At 35.9% G+C, this 24,472-nt stretch overlaps 2 protein-coding genes across 2 annotated transcripts; one reads left to right on the top strand and one right to left on the bottom strand.

Moving 5' to 3' along the window:
• Positions 1-86: 86 nt before the first annotated feature.
• LOC132156146 (43 kDa receptor-associated protein of the synapse-like) lies at positions 87-6,914 on the top strand. Its single transcript, XM_059565026.1, has 8 exons — positions 87-940; positions 1,783-2,121; positions 3,605-3,763; positions 4,626-4,724; positions 5,717-5,839; positions 6,197-6,250; positions 6,417-6,616; positions 6,694-6,914. The coding sequence occupies exons 1-8, from the start codon at positions 716-718 to the stop codon at positions 6,764-6,766; spliced, it is 1,272 nt and encodes a 423-aa protein (XP_059421009.1). The 5' UTR covers positions 87-715; the 3' UTR covers positions 6,767-6,914.
• Positions 6,915-13,557: 6,643 nt separating this feature from the next.
• LOC132156145 (DNA-binding protein SMUBP-2-like) lies at positions 13,558-23,609 on the bottom strand. The gene is made up of 15 exons (XM_059565025.1): positions 23,389-23,609; positions 21,342-21,511; positions 21,021-21,216; positions 20,718-20,815; positions 20,441-20,604; positions 20,138-20,338; positions 19,022-19,169; positions 18,748-18,922; positions 17,153-17,335; positions 16,669-16,787; positions 16,489-16,583; positions 16,227-16,350; positions 15,253-16,095; positions 14,988-15,187; positions 13,558-14,550 (listed from the first exon to the last, which is right to left on the bottom strand). Exons 1-15 carry the CDS (start codon positions 23,463-23,465, stop codon positions 14,353-14,355), a joined length of 2,991 nt encoding a protein of 996 aa, XP_059421008.1. The 5' UTR covers positions 23,466-23,609; the 3' UTR covers positions 13,558-14,352.
• Between the last annotated feature and the right edge of the window lie 863 nt (positions 23,610-24,472).

Raw genomic sequence — 24,472 nt, 5'->3', positions numbered from 1 at the left:
CATGATGTCCAAACCTCCTCTGTAGCTCGGGACTGAATATTTCCTAAAGTTGTTCTTTGTTAAGAGTCTTTCACAGCCGCGGTGCATGAGCCTCTTGACGGTGTGTGGATGTAGAGGTGAACAGCACTGCTCATAGTTTGAAGATCGACGGATAACCGTCTTTTGTGACCTTGGATCTTTTCAGAGGCTGAAGCTGGATTCCAGCAGAGACACGTGGTCCAGAGTGACAAGGCCATCTGCTGTAGCGCCAGCACTGCAGTAAGAGGGAGGCAGGGGAAAGATGAAGGGGTGTTTTGGGGTGGGGGGTGAGTGTACAGAGAATTCCTCCCCCTTGGGTGCAGAGGGAGTAGATATTCTGGGAGATCATTGCCAGCACCTTGGATTGAGACTTATTTCTTTAGTGTCTCTTTTTATTTTTTACTTCAGCCTTCTTTCCAGGCTTTCTGAAGCGACTGAGGTTGGGTCTTTAATATCAAGAGATAATGGTTTTGTGATTCTTATGTGTTTTCAAAGTGATGAGCAATGGAAATCTGGACTCTGAAGACGTTGAAAGCAGTGGATCCAGTTTCTTCAACATTTCTTTGCACTCAAAGCTGAGAGTTGTGGATCAGCGACGCAAGTGGGTGGATTTTTGCTAACGCGTCTTTTGAGTTGACGGTGAAAGACAAAAACACAGTACACTTGTGCTTCCCCAGAGGGCCGAAGAGCCAAGCAGATGGTTATTTTTATGAGGGACTTTGTAGCAGAAATGGGTCAGGACCAAACCAAACAGCAGATTGAGAAGGGACTGAAGCTTTATCAGGCAAATGACACAGAAAAGGCTTTATATGTCTGGATGAAAGTGTTAAGGAAGACCACTGATCCTGGGGGGAAATTTCGAGTTTTAGGTTGTCTGATCACAGCACATTCGGAAATGGGAAAATACAAGGAGATGCTACAGGTAAGAGCCAATTAAGCAGTCATCCTCCTGCTTCCTTACATTGATATTTTTTCACTGTTTGTAAAAAAGTTGATTTATATGTATTCAATCAACAGAAATGGAGTGGAGTGAACTAAAGGGTTGTTTTTATATTGTTCCAAACTTGTATGACTTGATTTCTTCTGCGGAAAACAAAAACGAGGACAATTTTGAAAACTGAAAAACTGTTGTGTCCACGTAATGAAAGTCAGATGAAAACAACATTGGACCCTGCTGACTTTTTTATGCTCCACAGAAGAAACTCAGTCATACACGTTTGACACAAAATGAGGTTGAGTAAATGAACTATTCTTTTAAAGGTTGATATCTTCTATATAATATGCATATGCTTTGCATTAATTTGTCTGTAATCTCAGTGACGAAGATTTCTGAAGTACTGAAATATATACCAATTCGAATAATGTGGAACATGCATATAATATGTAACTTCCATAGTTAAATGGAGGGTAAGGAGAGACGCATGCAATATGATCCTCAGCACCGAGCATCTTGTTGACATAAACCTCTTTGCAGAGGGACCTGCTTTCCCGAGTTTAGCAAAGACTTCATTTGCACTATGGTGTGTTTAAACAACTGTTGCTCTCACATAATAATAATAAAGCTTGCTTGATATCTGTTGTGGTATGAAGACCATTTTAATTAAAAAATGTTGTCTTGTCTAGCATTATATCAGGTTGCAACAGGATGGTGAACACCAGAACTTTTTTTAAATTTTAAATGCTTACTATCTGTAGTGAAATAGTTTTATCAATGAAATCATTTTTATTGTTTTATGTCCCCATGTACATGCAATCATCCATTAGTACTCCCTAGCTCAGATAAACACAGCCAGAGAGATGGAGGACCCGGACTACCTGACGGAGGGCTACTTGAATCTGGCACGCAGCAATGAGAAGCTTTGTGAATTCCAGAAGACGGTCTCATATTGTGAGACCTGCTTAAACATGCAGGGCACCACTGTTAGCCTACAGCTCAACGGGCAAGTGTGTTTGAGCATGGGCAATGCCTACCTGGGCCTTAGCGTTTTCCAAAAGACTCTAGTGAGCTATGAGAAGGCCCTGCGATATGCTCACAACAACGATGACAAGATGCTGGAGTGCCGGGTCTGCTGTAGTTTGGGCAACTTCTACATCCATCTTAAGGTATCAAAACTAAAACCTACTTAAGTTTGGAGAAAAAAACCTCGCCACCACTCTTGTTTTGCTTGTGATAAACCTATTAATTACTATTACACATTTTACAATAATAGTGAAGCCATCAGACCTAAGAAATAACATAAAAAATCTTATACTTAAGCTTCTTTAAAATCTGTCACAGCTTTGTGTAGATTAAAGCTTTCATTCTCACACATTCTCTAAACCAACTTCAATAGGTGCGTTCTAGGATGCTACAACAGGATACCTGTTGGCTACTTTTTCTTTACTCTTAACTCGAAAATTAGAACTAAATTTATATAATTAAATAGTTTTGAATGGAAAATCATTTGCACTAGGGAGTAGCCTTTAGATCAGGTTTGAGATCTACTGGTACTACTGTTCAAAAGAGGTTGGTGAGATTTTTTTATGTTTTAGAAAGACGTTTCTTTCTAAAGAGACAATTTTAATATATTTTTAAATGTCATTTATCCCTGTGTTCTAAAGTTGCATTTTCAGCAGCCATTTCTCCAGTCTTCAGTTTCACATGATCCTTCAGAAATCCCTCTAATATTCTGATTGGGTTATCAATGTTGAAAACAGTTGTGCTGGTTAATATTCTTGTGGAAACCGTGATTCTTTTTTTAAAGATATTAATGAACGGAAAGTTCAAAAGAACAGCATTTATTTGAAATAGAAATCATTTACAAGTCTTTACTGTGACTTTTGATCAATTTGATCAAAAATGATTCGTTGCTGAATAATTTTATTAATTTCTTTGAAAAACATTTTACTGACCCCAAACTAACGAACTGTAAATATTTACTAAAGCAAACCCAAAGTATCCCCATTGTCTTTCAAATAGTGTATACTGTATACTAAGTATTTGCCCCTTCGGGCTGCAGTCATTTAAAGTCTATTAGTGACAGAGTAAAGCAGTTTTTACATGACTAACAAACTACCTACATGTTATGAACAATGTATCCAATTAGATATAGGCATTTGTACTCACCTTGACACCAGAGATTTGAAGAGAGTAAATCCCCTGGATTCCCAGTAAGGCCTTCTGTAATAAATATGTGATGGAGAGGCATGCAGAGAATGTCAGAACTACTAGGAGCAATAATAAGAAAGCCTCTTTTAGCAGTAGCAGAGCTATATCTCCCTGCCACAAGGGAAATGACAACTTTGAGTGGTTGGTTACTTTAAGCATTCTGATTTACATACTCTTATATTCATATGTATTTAATATTATTATTATTTATTTTAAATTAAGCATTTATGCATTGACCTTAAATATCTTACTAGTAAATGCATCAGTCAGACTTCTTCCAGAATTGTTGAGTAATTTCTGGAAATTTTTACTAATATTTGGTAGCTGTTTTGTATCAACGTTCTTTAAATACCATACATGATACATTAGAGTTCCTATGTTCAGCTTGTTTTATGCTTCTAATAAGTGTCCATATCTGCGTATTTTGTGCTGTTGCAGGATTATGAGAAAGCACTCTTCTTTCCTTGCAAAGCAGCTGAACTCGTGAATGACTATGGTAAGGGATGGAGTCTCAAGTACCGTGCCATGAGCCAGTATCATATGTCAGTGGCCTACAGGAAGCTGATGCGCTTAGCAGATGCAATGGAATGCTGTGAGGTACAAACATCTAATTATGATACGTCAACCATTTTTAAATGACTAATGAAGGTGCATATATGTTGTACTGTGCACCAAAAACAAAAAGGCAATCTTCATTTGGAAACAGCTTGTGTCAATGGTCACCTGGACAAATTTAAGGCAGCATCATTTTAATCCCCCAGGATGTTGCATGTTGATCATATTTATCAGTCCCTTTGGTGTAACCCTGGCCTCTGGCTGTCTGCTGCTCGAGCCACGGCACAACTGACAGGTGCAGTTATTTGTAGGACTAGTTGTGCCAGCCCCCTCAGCCAGCCCCCTTTACTATGCCTTATAAAAATACGCCAGTCCATCCTGCTGAGGTGCTGTCTGAGAGGAGTGTTAATGAAGAGCAGAGCTTTCCCTTACCCTCTCGCTAATGAAGAGGAGAGAAATATCACACTCAGTCATTGCTTTGGACTGTGAGCTTCACAATGTCCTGTCTGCAAGAGTGATTTACAGACATCCTACACACAACTTTTTGATTTGCAAAAATTGAGCATGAATAATAGTTGATAACTGAATATTAGAATGATTTCTGAAGGACACTAATCATTGGAGTAGTGGATGCTGAAAATTCACATTTGCCATCATAGGAATAAATTACATTTTAAAATATATTAAAATACAAAAGAGTTGTTTAAATTGCAATATTTCACCATAGTGCAGTTCTTACTGTATTTTTGATCAAATAAATACATGTAAGAATAACAGACTTAATTATTCCATACTTTTGACTGATAGTATATGTAGTCCTTGTTTGAAAGTATTTGTGAAACTGTGGAGGACAACACACACACACGATTCCTTAAAAAATTGGAAATGATCTTATGTCTCTCAGGAATCAATGAAGATTGCATTGCAGCATGGAGACCGGCCCCTTCAGGCACTGTGTCTGCTTAACTTTGCTGATATTCATCGCTGTCAGAAAGATGTTGATGTAAGTTCTACTGCTTTTTTCAGTATATTGCTATAACTAGTGCATTAAGCACAAAACTGTTATACAAAAAAAAAAAATTCCACTGTCCCACTTTATTGCAGAATAGTGCTTTACAGTTATGGCCAAAATCATAATCATAATTTTTTTCTTTTAGCATTGAATGTGTCTAGTATATTTTCAATGATAACATTTAAATTATTATACAACATGATTGAAGGTTTCAAATTCGAAACAAGTTGCTTATAAATGGCTAGAATTTTCAATGATGCAAAAACTAAATATGCACTATGTAACTGACACTAGTTTTTTCAATTAATCTAGAGAGTTCAAAACAGTCAACCAAAAGTGCCATGAGTGTTGTTTATAGCAATAATGCTTTCCTTTTTGTGGTCACCTTCAATACATTTACATTTACATTACATTTATTCATTTAGCAGACGCTCTTATCCAAAGCGACTTACAAATTAGGACAGTGGAAGCAATCAAAAACAACAAAAAGAGCTTTTAAATAATATAAAAAACAAAAAGAAAACAGGTAGAATAGAAAAAGAATAGAGCAAGCTAGTGTTAGAGGTCTCTACACACACACACACACACACACACACACACACACACATACACACACAATTAATAAGAAATGAAAAGAAAATAGAATACAAAAAGGTAGTTAGATTTTTTTAAGAATAGAATTAGAATAGCTAGTGTTATAGTTAGAGGGTCAAATAAAGATGGAAGAGATGTGTTTTAAGCCGATTCTTGAAGATGGCTAAGGACTCAGCTGCTCTGATTGAGTTGGGGAGGTCATTCCACCAGGAGGGAACATTTAATTTAAAAGTCCGTAAAAGTTACTTTGTGCTTCTTTGGGATGGCACAATCAAGCAACTTTCACTTGCAGAACGCAAGCTTCTAGAGGGCACATAAGTCTGAAGTAACAAATTTAGGTAAATGGGTGCAGAGCCAGTGGTAGTTTTAATACAGTTTTTTCAATACAGAAAGCATTCCCTCGCTATGAGTCCTCCATGTGCATAATGTCAGAGACTGGCAACCGCCTTGGACAAGCATCCATCTACGTTGGTGTGGGGAAGTGCTGGATTCTGCAGAAGGAATATGATAAGGTCAGGAAACTGATTTGATTGTGTAGTTTCCCTTAATTTAAAGATTCTATCTTGGCAGCTATAGTTCCACGAAGCTTTAACACCCATAGAACCTTTTCATTAAACAAAAAGTTTCCTTAAAATGGAAAAGGTTCTTCAGATTATTAAAATATTCTACACACTAAGAAAAAAAAAGGCTCAGAAAGATTCACAGAAAGGTTCTTTTGGGAACCTACAATTATTCTTCTATTGCATCACTATATGAAGAGCCACTTTTGAAACCTTTATTTCCTTTATTGTATAAATGAACATTTGTGATCAATGTTTTATATATATTAAATGGCATCAGTTTATGATTTTTTTTAAATACTGTCACAGGCTTTGGACTCATTGCAAAGAGCACATGATCTGGCCGAGGCGATTGGAAACAAGGTGATGCATCTATTTTAGAATAAGAGACGAACATTTCATTTTCAACACTGTTTCTGAAGCAGTGACGCTTTGATGACATAACATAAACCCGGAAGATAAAGACACGTTCTCTAATAGTTTTAGCATTAGCGTTGTATTTGACTATCTCTGTGCACTTCTCTTCCAGCTGTGTATCCTGAAGGTGCACAGTCTGTGTGAAGGCATCTACCGCTGTAAGGAGCAGCAGGAGGAGTTGAGAGAGCAGGTGGTGAAGTTCCTGCAGTGTGTAGAAGAGCTAGAGCTCTACTGTGGCATGTGTGGGGAGTCTATTGGAGAGAAGAACCAGCAGCTGCAGGCATTGCCCTGCTCTCACATTTTCCACCTAAAGTATGTATTTGTATGTTTATTACTCTCTGTGGCCATCAGCTCCATCATGTCGCTCACTGTTCTTCTCTCACATGCAGGTGTCTGCAGACAAACGGCACAAAGGGCTGTCCAAAATGTCATCGTTCCTCAGTTAAGCTGGGTTTTGTATGAGATTACACTCCTGCCTTGGACAAAACGGCAGAATCCCATCGCAGTGACCCATCTGGGAGCAAAAGTTCCAGGGCCTTCTTTCAGGAAGCTTTCTAACTGGACAAACAGAGAGTTTCTGATATTTCCCTCCTGTCTTTATGGTAACAGGGAATAAATAATATTTCTCTGGACTGATCTTATAATGCTGCATTGGTGTAAGACAGAAAAATTAAAAACAGCATTTTGGACCATGCAGCATTGCTGTCCTATCAGTGAGGACATTCATCAGAGAGGTGAGAGCTTTACATATCACATGGTTTCCTAATGGACATTATTACTCTATTATCACAGCTGAACAAAACAAAATGTATATTTGTAACAATAACTTTCTAAGTTATTTTCATGCAAGTTTCAAGCTCCAGTCATTTTCTACTAGATTGTGTAAATAATTAATAAATGCTACAATCAATGTCATTTTAAAAGGTAAAGGTGTTCTCTGTCAGCGCTATAAGATATGCTGAGAGATGCTGTTCTGTTTGAGTTTGTTTTGAGATTGTAGTAAACTCAAATGTCTCTAACTGCCTCCTGTTGGTGAATTGTAATATTCTGAAGTAACAGGGGCATGTGTTCAACTTATTAACCTGACCAATTATGAATTTTGTTAATTATTTATAACAGTTATTTATGAATTTTAATAAGGATCTTATACAGTACACACAGCATTGATATGTTTCTGATAACAGCTGAATTAATTTATTTTACGTTAAATCAAAAAAATGTGAAAAGCTTTATTCAATACATTTATAGTATGTGCAGGTAGAAGTGTAGTTTGCTGAACTCAGCTTTAAAACCTTAAAATAATCTCCTTTATTTTCTTAAAACCATCAGAGATTCACAAAAGTGCATATGCAATGAACTGTTTATACATTTTTCCCAACATGAGTAGCACTAAAGTATTTGAGTATTTTTAATCAGAATGGCCCAAAGTTGGTTTTTATCTTTATCTCTTTGTGGGCACTTTCATTTAATTTATCAATCCAAAATAAATGTAGGCTAACTGCCATATGTATGATTAATTTTAACATATCATCAACATATATGATGATAGATTCTTTGATCATCTGATAAATACTCATATTATTTTGTTAATGGCTATAGCTAACAAATCTCTAACCTTTCATAAAGGCTACATTGATTTCTCATTATTTTACTTTGTAAGGACTTCAGATAGAATCTAAAGTCTTGTGCATGTTTCTTCTGACTCCTACTTTTAGAAGTGGCCCTTCTTTTTTGCCACTTTAATTATTCCATATCTAAATAATAAAAGACAAATAAAACACATCCAAAGACATTTTGCTATAGCTCTCGCCCCAAGCATAGGCATTTGCAATGGAAACATTCGCAATGTTTAATGTTGGATGTGATCAGGCATATTCTATGAAATAAATAATAAAACAACATGATGGAGATTTCTTGTTCAATTTATTAATACTTTATATGGGAGCAATATGCAAAAATGCTGCTTATTTCTCTTTTACCATACTTTTATTTTTTATAGTACCCTATTCTAGCTAATCTCCTTGTTTACTAACTGCATGCTGTGTAAAGTGGTTTCACATCCTGATTGTCAACACTTCATAACTACCTCTCCACATTTGTCACTCACAATACTTGCATGTTTATGCCGTGGAATCTTCTGAAAATGAGACTGAACACATTGTTAAATTGAGAGAAGTCCTATATATATATATATATATATATATATATATATGTATTTATGTTCAATGGACTTTTTCCATTAAATATTTAATAAAATATTTTTTTTGCAGCTTAAGTGTCTTGTTAATTAAAAACGGCATGACTCATCATGAACGAAACACCCAAGTATAATTTCCCATTGAAAGGTCTGTTTTGAGTTTTATTTCATGTTCTTTCTTTCACATCTTTTATATTTATATTTTGATTCATGCTGTTGGTTTCATGCTTCCCTTGCCCTCATGTATTTCTGCCCTGTGTATGTGTCATGTTCTGATTGATTGCTATAGTCGTGTGCCTTGTTACTCGCTGGTTATTGTCCTGTCATGTGACTCTCAGTTCTGTTTGCTCATTGGTTGATTCTTGTCATGTGACCCATAGTGTTTGATACAAATAGCCCTCATGTTGCCATTGTCTCTTGTTGTGTATTTAATGTATTTAACCTCTTGTTGGTGAGTCTAGTCTGTTCAAGTAAAGTCTCTGTGTGGATTATGTTTGGATTTTGGATTTCACTCTGTTAAATAAAACTGCACTTGGGTTCTTCAACTTGCTGTTCAGTGGACTACTCATTACAGAATGCACAGTCCCAACCATGAACCCAAGCTTCCTCTGCCTGTTTTTACACATAGAGATGTAAATGAGAAGTTAATATGCCTTCTAAAAATCTAATGAATTAAGACATTTTAAAATAACAATTTATATGCTTGTCCCTTTTCAAAAAAATGCTGTTGTATAATATTTTTTTTTTTTTTGTAAAAACCTGTATCTGAACTGTAAATCATGTAATTTTATGGCTCAGTACTGTCACCACAAACATTGTCCAACCCCACTCATACTGTGTTCATTTGACTTGTGCAGCTCTTAAAATGGGTCATATATTGCCTTACTTTTTTTTTTTTTTTTAATAAAATTCCTTTCTTCATATTTGTTGATGTGTACTGAAAATATTTTTGATTGACATTTAAAATCCTATCTGATTTTTTTTTTTCTACTTTTTATCTAGGGATGGGGGGTGGGGTTGGAAGGTAAATTAATTTTTGAGCTACCGATATTTGAAGAGTACCTACCTAAAGGTACTTTTAGTTTTTTGAAATTTTGCAAGCTCTAGATCTTAACAAATCTATTAATTGTAATGTTAATGTATAATCTATTAATTATTTGTTCATGTTTTTGCAAATATTTATGAACATTTACTAATCATTAATACCTTTATGAGCAGTCATCTCAATGGTAAAAATTGTCCTAAAAGACCTGAATTTACACTATTCACACTTCTTTACTAATAATTTCTTAATAATTTGTTCATGTTTTTGCAGAAGCCAAACTAAAGTTGAAACTATTCATAATTTGTAAATGTTTATAAACTATTACTTATCATTTAGTATCTTTATGGTCTATGGACTTTTAGCTAATGTTTGTGTAAAGGGTGGCTGGTTAAGTTTAGCTTAATGCTTGCTAAATACATAACAGATTGTAATCCTAGTGAAAAAAAAATTATTGCCTCAACTACACTCACATTAGTTTACTATTCTTCAGTATACCATTAAACAAGATATTGATTTAATCATAAATAAACGGGGAAAAAAACATTTTTTAAAAGAAAATACTTAATACTTACAAAAAAGTCTAATATAAAAAGATTGAACCGTGTTCCCTTATAACAATCAAACTGACCCCTGTACCTACCCATACCACCAAACCTGTCCCTAACATTACATACAAGAGCATGCTTATCACACATCAAGTGCAGCAAAAGTGTTGTGCATTAAATATAATATAAATATAAATAAATATAAATATAAATAATATTATTTTGTATATTTGTTGTAATGAAATGTGTTTATTCGGTTTAAGGTTAAAAAAACACATTATTTTCCACATACTGTACATTATTGTTTCTCCTCTATGCCCCGCCTTCCTGAAACTCGTTGCTTTTTACAAACCTCATCAGTCTGAAAAGCGAGGTGTGCTCTGATTTGCCAACTATCCAGTGCTTTGTGATTGGCCGAATACCTCAAGCGTTTGACGGAAATGTTATGTCTCTTGCCATACTGTGATGCGTGTCCCAGTCAGAACACTGACATGACATGACAAAAACAATAAAACCCATTACAAACTAGCCATTTGTTTCATCCAGTGGGGACATAATTACGGATTATAAAGACTTATACTGTGTTTTTATGCGTTGCGTTGCATCGCGCCGTGTAAACAAAAAAAACATGTCTGTATTTGTGATTGGAGAAACGACAAACAATAAGCTCTACTCTACACCAGCTGTAATTCCAGTCCTCGTGCCCCCCAGCTCTGCATATTTTGCATGTCTCTCTTTGTTAACACACCTTATTCAGATAATCAGCTTGTTAGAAGTGAACTCCGTGCATGATCTGTGTCCCCATTGACACAGTGTTCATTGCTCCCCACTCACTAAGCAGGGGAAATTTACTTCACTTCAGAACATTCATTCACAGATTTTCGGTGCGGAACATCTTCACACATGGACAAGTATATCATATACCTCTGTAAATAAATATAATTTAAATTCACGTCTCGCACACATGACACATCAATGCACTTTGAATGGAACATAAACGTTTGCTTCGAAGTGGAATCATGGCTGAATAACCTGTGATGTCCACTTTGCAGGGAACTTATGTTTGAATAGAACAAACGTCTGAAGCCATAAAAAAACCTACAAAATGTGCCAAGCGGGGGGTGTGAGGACTGGAATTGAGAACCGTTGCTCTACACTGCTCAAAACTCGCGTTTGAATCATCAGTGGCAAATCTTTTACATATGTAAACGTACTTACAGACTGTGTCAGAGCAGCCAGCATTGTAGTCTTCTCTCCCAGGATCAGGAAACAGTCCTCCATAAAATGTGCTGCACACATCTGAATATTTGGGTTGAACTGTTCTGGAACAGTGTTGTAAATGCAATTTAACCACCGATTTCTAGTTGTGTCCTCTTCTGGAAGGCCAAACAAAGTATTTTCACTTTCACAACAAAACAGTGTCTCCACGACCTGACGCCGGTGGCAACAGCGAGAATCAAAGGTTAGGCCGCCTTTCTTTGCGCGAACATTTGAGGGGCGTTATGCAAATCTTCCCACATTGTGACTTAGACATGTGGAGGCGTGTTTAAACGAGCCGTTTTAGGAGGGCTTGGACATTCTTAACTTTTATAAAAAATATCTCTTTAGATTTAAGACTTTAGTCTTTGCAACTTCAGGGATCTTATCCATTCATGGACAGCTTGTAACGCTCCAAAGAGAAATGAAAACTTGAAATCGCATCATATGACCACAAGCTTTTAATCATTTTATAACATCTGTTAAAATAATTTTTAGAATTTAAATAAGTGCTTGATCATATGGAATTGAAAGTTTAATGACATTTGTAAGCATTTTAACTTACATGAAATAATGATTCATGTGAACATTATCTAATGTAAGTGTATTAGCAAATATTAACAAGAACATTATCTCACGTTTCTAACTCAACATATATTAACCAATGATCCATTAAGCATTATATAAAGTTTGTTAATGATTTATTAATGAGAGTTGTTATAAAGTGTTACTGTGACCCATGTTAACTTTGATAACTCAATGATAACTTTACCTCAGCTCACTGCAGAGGCGAAAAGCTCCTTTGTCTTCATATTCCTTTATCATTTTTGACTGTGTAACAGTCAATTTTAAACTCTTTTCGATGTAAAGATGCACCTCTTTGCACCGCTTATTCATGTTTTTGGCGTCTTGCACATGAGCACCTTGTTTTACACAGTGTCAAGTGGAGTTTAGTGTTTTGTGTGAACAGCCTTAAGCCGTTGTTGATGTTAGAAATCGTTCATATTCTGCATTCTACAAAGTAAAAAAATTGTTTGGTTGAAGGGATAACAATAATGCCATCTTTACCCTTTCTCTACCTACAGGAAAATGGAATTATATTATAAAATGAAAAAATTAACTCAGTCCACATTTAACAGGTTCTTCAAATACGCTTTTTTTTGTGTGTTTTTCTTCTTTTGTAATGGCATATTTTTGATAGTTTCTGAAAAAGTAACGCTCAGTTTTATAAAGTTACATTCATTTTTATTTAAGCAAATATAATTCCATACACACAGATAATCACATAAATTGGTATGATAAAGGAAAGGTTTCCTTTTCTGATGCTGCAGATTGTGGCAGTATTTACACATTTAAAGATAAGTTTTCTGAGAGAATCCTTCCTTGTTTTGCCACTGGGATAAAGGAGGGGAGCACACTAAAGAATCTATGCACTTTAATGTGTCCGTAATGAATGAAGGATGACCAAAAAGAGTACATCAATTAATAATAATAATAATAATACAAAGATGAAGCAAATTTGCATCTAGACTTTTGATTTACAATTATTTTTAGAGTTGATTATCATTCATTTCCCATTGTCAGTATTAGCTATTATGTTTGAGTTTTGGAAGCTTACCTGATTTTGCCAGTATTTGAAACTGTTGAAACAGATTTGTTATACTCACTTTGTTACTTTTCACTTTTTTATACTATATTCATATTTGTTATTCTCACTCAGAACATAAAGTAATTTAAGTTTTTATGCTGTTTAAGCATCAATGCACAAAAATAAATAAATAAATAGTTTTCACTTTAGTTGAAATTTAGCTGAGCACTTCTTGATGAGAAAAACAATGTAAACCTACAGCATGTTTCATATTCCTTTAAGGATATTTCCACTTTGTAACTATCTACTTGAGCTAAATGGTTATTCCTGATTCAGAACATTGCAGAGCTATTTTTAGGGCTAAGCATTAAAAACCCAGAGTTTCATCTACCGGAGTCATCTGGAAGTCACACAGGACAGCCAAAGAAAACTACTACTACTGTACTTACAGTATTACTAATATTGCAATTCTATTAGTTTAAATGTTTCAATCAGACCATGCTCGTAAACTGACAAATTAAATTATCTTTAAATTGCGTTTTAAAATCCATTCTGTCACAACATTAAAATATGCACTGTACAAGGAAAGCTGATCAAATCAGACCACAAACACACACAGGAAAAAAAATGTTTTTTTGTTTTTAATGTAGTATTCAGTGACACATTCTGCAAGAAAACACTTCTTTTTTTTTTTTTTTTAGCTCCAAGTAGCTTGAGGGGAAATTTAAAAGGATTTCACAAAGACCAAAAGCTGTTGCACATTTTTTTTTTTGTCATAAGGCTGTTAGAAACATTGTTGTGTTAAGTACTCCTAATGCGTTTCTTCATGCAAATCCTCCAATAACTGCATCCATGGAGCTCAGTCTCTTATGTCCTCTTGTGGACCAATATACCAAGCTACGTGAGCAAAAGCTGTATGGAGACTAAATATATTAAATCCAAAATTAAATGGACCCAAGCCAAAGCTATGATCTTTCTGCCCGTGCTCTTCTGAGCTTTAAGAGATAACTGGGAGATTACATATGACATCAATAATCAATGCAATCAATCACTGAGACACAGAGGACCAATGATAATAAATAATAATTCTGAAAGACATAAATGATGTACAGGGATTTCAGACTAGCATTAGGGTTTGTAGGCACAACCCAATTCATTGAGAAACTCACTTTTCAGTCACAGTGGCAGACAGGAGAATTAAATATTGCTGGTCTTTGTGATTTGCTTTTCATTTAACCATGCCAGTGTAGATCTGTAATAAATAGCAGCTGTTCTCAGCCTTATTCAAGAAACTTTTAGCCAAATAATAGCCAGAATGTTTGTGCTTATAGAAATATTCCTATACTTATTCTTCAAGTGAATTACCATCAGATTTAAATTAAACAGAATCAGATTGATCTAGTGTCTCCTAGAATGTCAGTTCTCTGTGTCTTTGGCTTTAGTTTTTCTTTGAGATGCCATATCTTTGAGTTTAGAGTCTAGTTTTCTCTGCAGATATGCTTTTTTATTGGGATCCACAGATTTGTCCTTCTTGCCACTTCCTGCGTAAAGCACCCCTTCTTTACTTATCCTCATTCTAGCTTGTGCTTTTGCTTTGTCTCCACATCCGTGCACCTAAAAAAAGACAATACTTTATTTCAAACACATCTCGCATCGAAATACATTTAGTATAAAGGTTTTAAAGATCATATCATACATTTTTTTTTATCATTTCAGAGTATATTTTGATGACTATTTTCAACACTTTAAGACTGATGTCAACACACTTGATATTATTAGGACCATTGTTAAAAAGAATTTGAGCCACTGGTTTCTAACACTGGGTGTTGTGTTTATTAATAATAGCATCTAACCAGCTTACTCCATATTACATCATGACTGTAAAGGTCATGGTTCTGATTACCGAATACCCTGTATTCAATAAACGGTCAATTTAGACTTGGAACAAAGCTGAAGTTCTGAAAGTTACAAATTTCACATTTCAAAAGATAAAGCAAAAATTGGTTCTTCATGATATGACCCCTTTAAAATAAAATAAAAAAGCAAGTTACCTCAGGTATATGGTGACTCAGACAGTATTGTCTGTTACAGTAGAGGCAGAGCTGCCCGAGTGTCAGGACACTGGCTTTGCACTTCACGAAAGCACAAACGCTGTCGGCTTTAACCACAGCATTGATGAGAGCGTCAAAATCGTCATCTGGTATGGCAGCTGCAGCTATATCAGTGACTCCTGCTTTTATCTTAGTGTTTCCTATGAAACAAACACATATTGACTATGATGTGTAACAATTCAGAAATTGGAAATAGATTACAAACCTTTGGAAGTTCCTTTGGGTTTCTTAACAGACTGGCTTTTACTAGTATTAGCATCCGGTTCCCGTCTCGAACTCTGTTGTTTTTGCTGCTTTTTCTCCTCTCGTTTCTCCTGCTCCCGGCGCATTCGCTCCAAATGTAGGCTCTTAAGATCAACAGCTGGCTGTGATGGTCCTTTCTCCTTTTCTTCTTGTAGCTTGGCTGCTGTACATGCAGTCACGTCTGGTTGTTCAGGCTCCACTGACTTTTCTAGACCTGATGGAGGTTTGGACACAGTGATGTGACGGTTTTTCCCTTCTCCCTGGCTTTCATGCCTCAATCCCATTTCTTCAGAGAGCTCATGGACTAGCAGACGCTCGTGAGAATTTAGCGTCGAAGGAAACTGTAGCTCTGTCTTGCTTGAGTCTTTCAGAAAGTTCAGAAGTTGCTCCTTTATGTCTTTTCTCCGATCAACATCTTTGGCTTTAGGATGGAGGGAATTGGTGTTTTTATGTTGCTCAGGTTGAACATTGGACTGATTCACTCCTCTACATTTGTTGTTTGCACTTTTCTTCTGTTCTTGCTCTGTTTTCTTGCCTTGGTTCTTTGGCTTCTGTTTTGCAGATGCAGCATCTTTGCTGTTGGTTTGTTTGTCCTTTTCATCACGGGTGTAATTCTGTGCCACACAGTCTTCCAGGTACTCAAAGGCAGTATGAACCTCTCCATGTTCAGACATATAGTCCACTAGGGATTTGAGGAAGTCATGTTTTCGAACAGTCTGAGAATCACACACTACCACAAGCTGGCGTCTGGCACGAGTCACAGCCACATTGATCCTTCTGTCTTCAGCGAGAAATCCAACCTCACCTTTGGAGTATATGTTCGCATATGGTTATAGGTTTGAATTAACATGAGGATGAATAAATAAATACAAAAAGTAATTATAAATAAAAATGTCTGTCAAATTGAATCTTCAAAAAGCACAAACTCTGGCGTACCTTTCCTGTTGGATCTGACCAATGACAACACCACTGCCTCCTTTTCTCTGCCCTGGAAGCCATCAACAGACTTGATCTCCAGCTCTGCATATTTATGGGACAGTTTCTGTCTCAAAAGATCCACCTTAAACAGACAAAATCAAACAATTTTTCAATACACGAGTGCTATTCATATTGAAACAGCAGTGAAGGCATTGCTTTACAGGCATACAGTTTATAAAACGTGCTCTTTTACACATCAGTTCTTTGAAAAGTACCTCACCTGGAGATTATAGGGTGCTATAATCGCAATGTCTTTGACATGAACTCCAGCCTCGGTAAGTGCCTTTATATGAAGAGCCACAATGTCTACCTCTCCTGTGGAGAATTAGACAATAAAAACAACATTCAGAAGGCATTTCATAGCTTATGCACTAAAATTGTGTTTGGAGCTGACATCAACCTTGATTTCCTTTGGACTGCTCATCTGTATCCTCCATCTCATTCAGGCCACAGCCTGCAGTGTCAATGAGCAGAAGGGGAATTCTGGTTTCCTCAACATCAGCAACACCAGCCAGGTCTCTGTTTAAGATGCAATCGGTTATCTTTATAATTATATTCCTCTATATATAGAAATTTGCTAGCAAAATTAAAATATACACTACCATTCAAAATATGCTGATTTGCTGCTCAAGGAACATTTCTTATTATTATCAATGCTGAATATTTTTGTGAAAACTGTGATACAGGTCTCTCTGATGAATGGAAAGTATATAAAAAAAAAAACTTCAAAAAAAAAGAAAAAAAAAAAAATCTTTTTTAACATGATAAAATTACTTTTTCTAGATTCTTGCTGAATAACTTGCAACTCATCCCAAACGGTGGACTGGTACTGTACATGGCCAATATTGCAAATTAAAACGTTTAATATATTTTACATGACACACCTAAGCAAGTGTTTCTCCACTGAAGGGTGTGCAATCAGTTTGCCCTCATACATCTGCTCTGAAGCCCACTGCATGATGGCACTGTTCATACGGTACTGAGTGGTCAACATTCGAACCACTGAGTCTCCATACTTCTTTATCAGCCTCTCCATTAAGCTGACAGACAGGCCTTTAGATGCAGCACTGTGAAAGAAATAATAACATTTATTACATGGATAACATTTTATAATTATGTGAGAACATTTTAACTAAACATTCATGTAAGAAAAACATTAATAATCTGAAATATTGACCAAATATGTTAAGTATATATCATGAAACCTAGGTCCAGATAAGATATGTGGTAATGTTTTAAAACATTGTGCGGCCCAGTTAGCACCAGTTTTTACTGATATCTTTAGAGCTTCATATGATACTGGAATTGTCCCTGTTATATGGAAAACATCTACAATAGTACCAGTGCCAAAAGTTTCTAGACCCTTAATATTAAATGATTTTCGACCAATAGCACTCACATCTCTAGTGATGAAATCTTTTGAGCGTTTAGTAAAAAAGCACATTGTATCTGAAACAAAGCATCTTATAGATCCTCTGCAATTTGCATATCAAGCCTCTAGGGGAGTAGAGGATGCAATCTTAACTGTACTACATCTGTTGCACTTGCACTTAGAAAAACCAAAAAATCATGCTAAAATTCTATTTGTGGATTTCTCTTCAGCTTTTCAAAAATTTCTTTTTGAACTGGTGTGAGAAATCGAATCTCCTCTTAAATGCCTCCAAAACTAAGGAGATGTTTATTGATTTTAGAATGAAAGAAAAGGATACAACCCACTCTACACTTATTAATGGGGAACAAATTCAAGTAGTACCACATTATAAATATCTCGGTATAGTCTTGGATCATAAGCTTAAACGGGATGTATGGACTGACTTTTTAAGTAAGAAGATACAACAAAGGTTGTATTTCTTTAAGAAACTGATCTCTTTTAACGTCCATAGTAGATTGCTTTTGATGTTTTATGGGGCTTTTATAGAAAACACTATGAATTTCTGTGTGAGCTGCTGGTATGGAAATGCTGCAGAGGCTCAGAAGAAATCATTGAGGAATGTAATAACAATGATAAGTAAAATGTTGGGAACTAAGTTACCAAGTATAGAGAGTATATATAAAAAGAGTGTGCTGAGTAAAGCTAATATCATTGTGAATGATAAGAGGCACCCCCTTTCAGACGCATTTGAATTATTACCATCTGGCAGAAGATATTGTGTTCCTCGATGTACTAAAAACAGGTCCAAACAATCCTTCATCCCCCAAGCAATTAGATGTTTAAATTCTTCTTTTAGCCTTGATTGATGGTCAGCTGGTCTGACCAGCTTAAATTAGATTGAATTTTAAATCAGTGATTGTTAACTTGTATATGCTTTATATGTATGATTGTGATGTCTGTGGGAGTATGCTGCAAATTAATTTCCCCAAGGGGATAAATAAAAACTGACTGACTGACTGAAAAGAAAATGTAAAGAGTTCATCAAGAATAGATACCATAAACCAGATAATTCACAACCATAAAGACACATTCCCCTTTCCTTCATACCTCTGTGATTTGATGGTTGGTGGCAGCTGTTTGTAATCCCCAGCCAGTATGCACTTGCGTGCTTTGAGCAGAGCGATCCAACAGCTGCTCTCTAGAGCCTGAGCACACTCATCTATCACCACCAGGTCAAAGTGATCAGCAGGAAGATGCTTGAGAGGACCATCATCAGAGGCTCCTATATTACACAAATCAATCATATCTGAGTTTAAATCAGGCATAAACAAACAAACATATCTGTAATAAAATCGATGACTGCTAAGAAAGGTTTACTTACCAGTGTTAGTTGCTAGAATAACATCGGCCCTTTTCAGGATCTGAGTGATAGCCATTCCTTCCCTGGTCCTCAGCTCTCGCCGCAGTTCCCTAATTTCCTGTCTCAGATTGCTCCGTTGGCCTTTGTCTCGAGCCTTCTTCATTTCATTCTGTCAATGCACTTTATTTATTTATTTTTTACCGATAAAATATGCAAATTTATACAGGTCTCTAAATTATCAAATATTCTTATATTCTAATCAAATTATTATTTTTTATTATTTAAATTATTATATGTTCAAAACTCCTCATAAACCTGTTGTACACTGGACTTTTAGTATAATTGTAAAATGGTCCACTTCAGGTCGTGGGACATATATTTTTCCATAAAATGACAGATTTTTACATTTATTTTATATTGTTGTTAATATTTTAAGATGCAACTAAGCAACTGTGCATTACGTGATTATCCACATATCACTTTTAGAAAAATCATGTTAAATGTGAGTATCAAATCACACATCTCTCAATCAACATTGTATTGCTCCCTACAATTAAAACTACAGAGCTTTGATCATAAAAGTAAGTGTTTACATATCATCTTACTAAGACGTATTACAAGCAGCTATAGAGAGACAAATTATATTTATATTCATTTTACATATGTAGTCCGTTTTATTTTTTATAAAGATAGCAATATGATAAAAACTATCAATATTTTAATCTTACTTTTTGGCCATATAAATGTCAGCAACTGCACCAAATTGCATATTTTTGCCCAATTTGGGCCTCTGAATAAAATATGAACTCCATATTCTCCTATATCATGCTATTTGAATCATAAAATCATATGCATCAAATATGAAACTCAACAAAAACAAAAATGAAAATTTTGTCTGAAGGTTCAATAAACTGTTCCATAAAAACAAACTTGATATTTGAATATTTTTTTGATATAATTAAATTTTTACAGCGGCACATAACATTTTTTTTTTTAAAAAGTGACCTATAAAAAAATTTGCTTGTGATATTGAAAATTTCACAAATTGTACAATGTAAATTGAACATTTTTTGTACCTAAATGTACCACTTGAATGGCCGGCTCAAAACAATTCTGATAAATAAAAAGAAATCTTACAAAAGCTTTGTCCATGTCCTTGCGAATATCAGAAATGATGTTGGTGTTGTCACTGTGTGCAAGGACCGCATCCAGCGAGTGCTTCTGAATCGACTCAAGCAGGCGGGCAGGGTGTCCCAGTCTTAAAACCTTGACTTTGCTCTTTGCCAGGCGCTCCACCAAGTTATCAACAGCCACATTGGAAGGAGCACAGCAAAGGACCTGTCAACATGGATGTTGGATGTTCACCACAATACTGCATCTATACCACATCAAATAATTTATACCTTAATTAACCAGATTAAAAGAGTTTATCTTGTTCACCTTTTGTTCCTGTTTTATTGCCTGCAGGATTACTTCCACCACTGTAGTGGTTTTGCCAGTTCCTGGTGGTCCATGTATGATTGCAACATCTTTTTGAGATATTGCAAAGGACACAGCCTCTTTCTGAGAATTATCTAACCCAGTGTTGCTAAATTCCAGTGCATCTACAATAAAAGAAATACAAACAGGCTAAGACCCCATTGTACTAGGTAAGGTTTTTTTTTTTACCGTCTGTATTTTAGATCCCTTTCACATGTCACTTCATTTATGTGCTTACGCTGATGTGATAATATCCCTGGTTCTGAGTAACCAAAGAGGACACTGATCAGGTGAGATGCAGGACCACTGCTGTATCCATTTAAAGACTTTAAGGCACTGCAATTATGAAATACAGCACAAATACATTTTTCATTCACACAATTACATGTGCAAAAACATAATGAAAATGCAAAATCAATAAACCAGTGCATATAAAGCATTTTCAATCAAACTAATTTTAACTATTAAAACAACATCCTAAAATTTTGAGAAAAACTAATATTTAATGATACAAGCTGTATGAACTGATAAACGTACATACCTTGACAGTCTCCTGTAGGTCACATCATTTGCCAGCTTCATTAGATTGTAAAGTCCATCTCTGTCCAAGTTCATACCATCTTGCGTGTCATCAAAAGCCACCGTCAGTGATGCTTGAGCAACACGTGTCACCACACCTGAACCCAGCTGAGATGGCTGATCCTGACCTTCTGACTGATACAAACCTATAATATCACCTATAAGCAGAGCACAAAAGATGGTAAATAATATTGGAGTTGAAAAGTGCAGTGGATCAATGGTCATGTGCTTCGTTAAGAGTACTATATGAAATCAAGTACTTCAATAGATAAGAATGTCTCACCAGGTCCGAAGGTGTTGCTGGGCAGAATTGAGGGTCCTATACTCTTCCTGGGTTCAAAAACTACCAGAAGTCTGCCATACATGCCAGTATGCTGGCTTGCGATCTGAAGTTTCAGCAGGTACACTCCTTTGTGCTGTAAATTCTTGGGAGATAAATTCTCCTGCCATGCTCTGACAATACAATAAATATTTAATCAAGACGTTTTTCATAGTTGAACAGATTTGAGTTATGGAAACAAATAGCTATCCAAATTCAAACGTAGAACAAGTGTCATATATATATATATATATATGTGTGTGTGTGTGAATGTGTGTGTCTACAGTCATGGCCAAAAGTTTTGGCAGTGAAATAAATGTTGTGTTTTTCAAAGTTTGCTGCTTAAGCTGTTGTGGTGTTCATTCACATTGTTTCTAGATTATTTTGTAGAGTGATCAGATGCATTTGAAATAATTGCTAAAAACTTATTTGCCATTTTTCACAAAGTTCACTTTTTTTGATCCTGAAACAAAATGACCAGCTAACATTAATTGACTAATCATATCAGCAGCACATGTGAAAGTGTCAATGAGTACTAGTCAGGTAAAAACACTATCATACAAATTAGATTGTAAGAGCACACTGATTGCTATAAATGGATGGAAGCAGCACTTCCAATCATTGTGTTCTTGTTAGCAATGGTTACCAACCAAAGAAACACATATAGCCATCATCGCTTTGCATCAAAATGGTCTCAAGTGCAAGGAAATTGCTACAAAGAATAATGCACCTGAAAGAACCATTTACTGGATAATCAAGAACTTCAAGAAGAGAGGATCGACTGCAGTGAAGAAGTCTTCAGGATGTCCCAGAGTGTCCAGCAAGAGCCAGGACCATCTCCTCCTGAGGGGCCAGCTACAGAATCGTGTCTCCAGCTGTGCACAGCTTGCTCAGGAATGACAGCAGGTTGATGTGAGCGCTTCTGCATGCACAGTGAACCCAAGACTTTTGATAACGGCCTGGTGTCAAGAAATGCAGCAAAGAAGCCACTTCTCTCCAAGAAGACTGAAATTCTGCAGGAAGTACAAGGATTGGACAGCAGAAGACAGGTGCAAAGTTATTTTCTCTGATGAAGCTCCCTTCCGACTGTTTGTGACATCTGAAAAATCGATTGTTCGGAGAAGAAAACGTGAATGCTACCATGAGTCCCATGACGTGCCAACAGTGAAGCTGCCCAAAAACACTGCCATGAATAAAGAATGGTATCAAAACATCCTGCAAGAGTAACTTCTTTTAATGACCCATGAGCAATTTGGTGATGATCTGTGCATTTTTCAGCAGAATGGAGCACCACGTCACAAAGAAAGAGTGCTAAAGAAGTGGCTTGAAGATCATTACATTGAAATTTTGGATTAGGGCTGGAGTCCTATTTTGGATCCATGGCCAGACAACTCAATCCCATAGAGAACCTGTGGTCAGTCCTCAAAAGGCGAGAGGACAAGCAGAAGCCCACTAATTGTGATCAACTCTGAGAACTAATAATGCAAGAATGGATTTCCAACAGTCAGGATTTGGCCCAGAAGCTAATATACAGCAGAGGTTATGAAGAAAAAGGGTCAACACTGTAAATATTGTCCAGTTATAAAAAAAAAATGGCCAAAGAAAGCCATTGTTTCTCAGTATACCATAGAAACATGTGGAAAAATAATCTACAAATACCGAAGCAGCATACCTTGCAAAACACAAAATGTATGTCATGCCCAAAACTTTCAGCCATAACTGTACTTAACCATTATTTGGGGACAAATTTGTACCCACAAGTGAGCAAAACCTGACAAAATATTAAAAAAAACTCCCTTTGCAACTCATGTGCAAAACTGGCATAACAATAAAGTAAACAAAGTTTTTTGAAATTGTAAAAATGCAGAACGTTTTCTGTGAGGGCTAGGATTAGGGGAGGGTTTAGGTTAAAAAGTGTATAACTACCTGTATATAAAAACAATAGAAGTCTATGCAATGTTCCCATTTCGATCGCTAAGTAAACGCGCATGTTTGTTTGTGTGTCATTTACCGTGTTTCTTCTAATTCAGCTTCTCTCTCTTCTTGCAGGAGCTCAAGCGTCTTGGAAACGAAGTTTTCAACCTCCATAGCTGTCAAATCAACTCGATGAATAACTAAAAGCGAGTATAATGTAATAAATAATAACCGTGCTTACTGACAAAAATGTGTAAGTTACATCAGGCTGTCAGGTCTGTTTATATATTACAGCGCATGCACTGGAATCGGTCCGTCTCTAAATTCAATCCCACTCTGTACAGAAGATCCAGGAACTACAATATCGTTACGGACATAAATAGTGTTAAACTATTAAAACAAAGAACGACTACAAAATGATTTATTTATATAAAACAACTTTTATTCCGATTGTAAAGTAGAAAATATTCACCTTTAAACGACAAATTTGACGCGGAACTTATATTGCTCTTGAGGAGGAACAATTGTTGCTGCACCGGTCATGCTTTGAGAGAATGATGGACTGTCAACGGTGAAGATCTACACTCAATCCTTACTGAGTTTTGTCTCACACTCGTTTTTTTTTTTTGCTGTGCAACAGTGTACCTACATTGGGATATCTAGAAAGACAGTTTATACAGGTGCATCTCAGTAAATTAGAATGTCGTGGAAAAGTTATTTTATTACAGTAATTAAACTTAAATATGTATTAAATAAATTCAGTGCACACAGACTGAAATAGTTTAAGTCTTTTGTTCTTTTAATTGTGATGATTTTGATTCACATTTAACAAAAACCCACCAATTCACTATCTCAACAAATTAGAATACTTCATAAGACCAATAATATTGTAATGCTTTATTGGGTGGTTGTTATGCAGTCTTAATAAACAAACTCCAGTCAAAATGCAGCAGCTAGAGTTCTTACTAGAACCAGGAAGTATGACCATATTCTATGACCCGGTTCTGTCAACACTGCACTGGCTCCCTATCAAACATCGTATAGATTTTAAAATCTAGCTTATTACTTTAAAAAGCCCTGAATGATTTAGCACAATAATGAATAAATAAATTTTTTTTAAAATACTAGTTAGGGGCTCCTTTTGCTTTAATTGCTGCCTCAATTCGGCGTGGCATGGAGGT

The sequence above is a fragment of the Carassius carassius genome, chromosome 13, assembly GCF_963082965.1.
Source record: "Carassius carassius chromosome 13, fCarCar2.1, whole genome shotgun sequence".
Classification (NCBI taxonomy): domain Eukaryota; kingdom Metazoa; phylum Chordata; class Actinopteri; order Cypriniformes; family Cyprinidae; genus Carassius; species Carassius carassius.
This window is presented reverse-complemented; position numbering and strand designations above follow the sequence as displayed.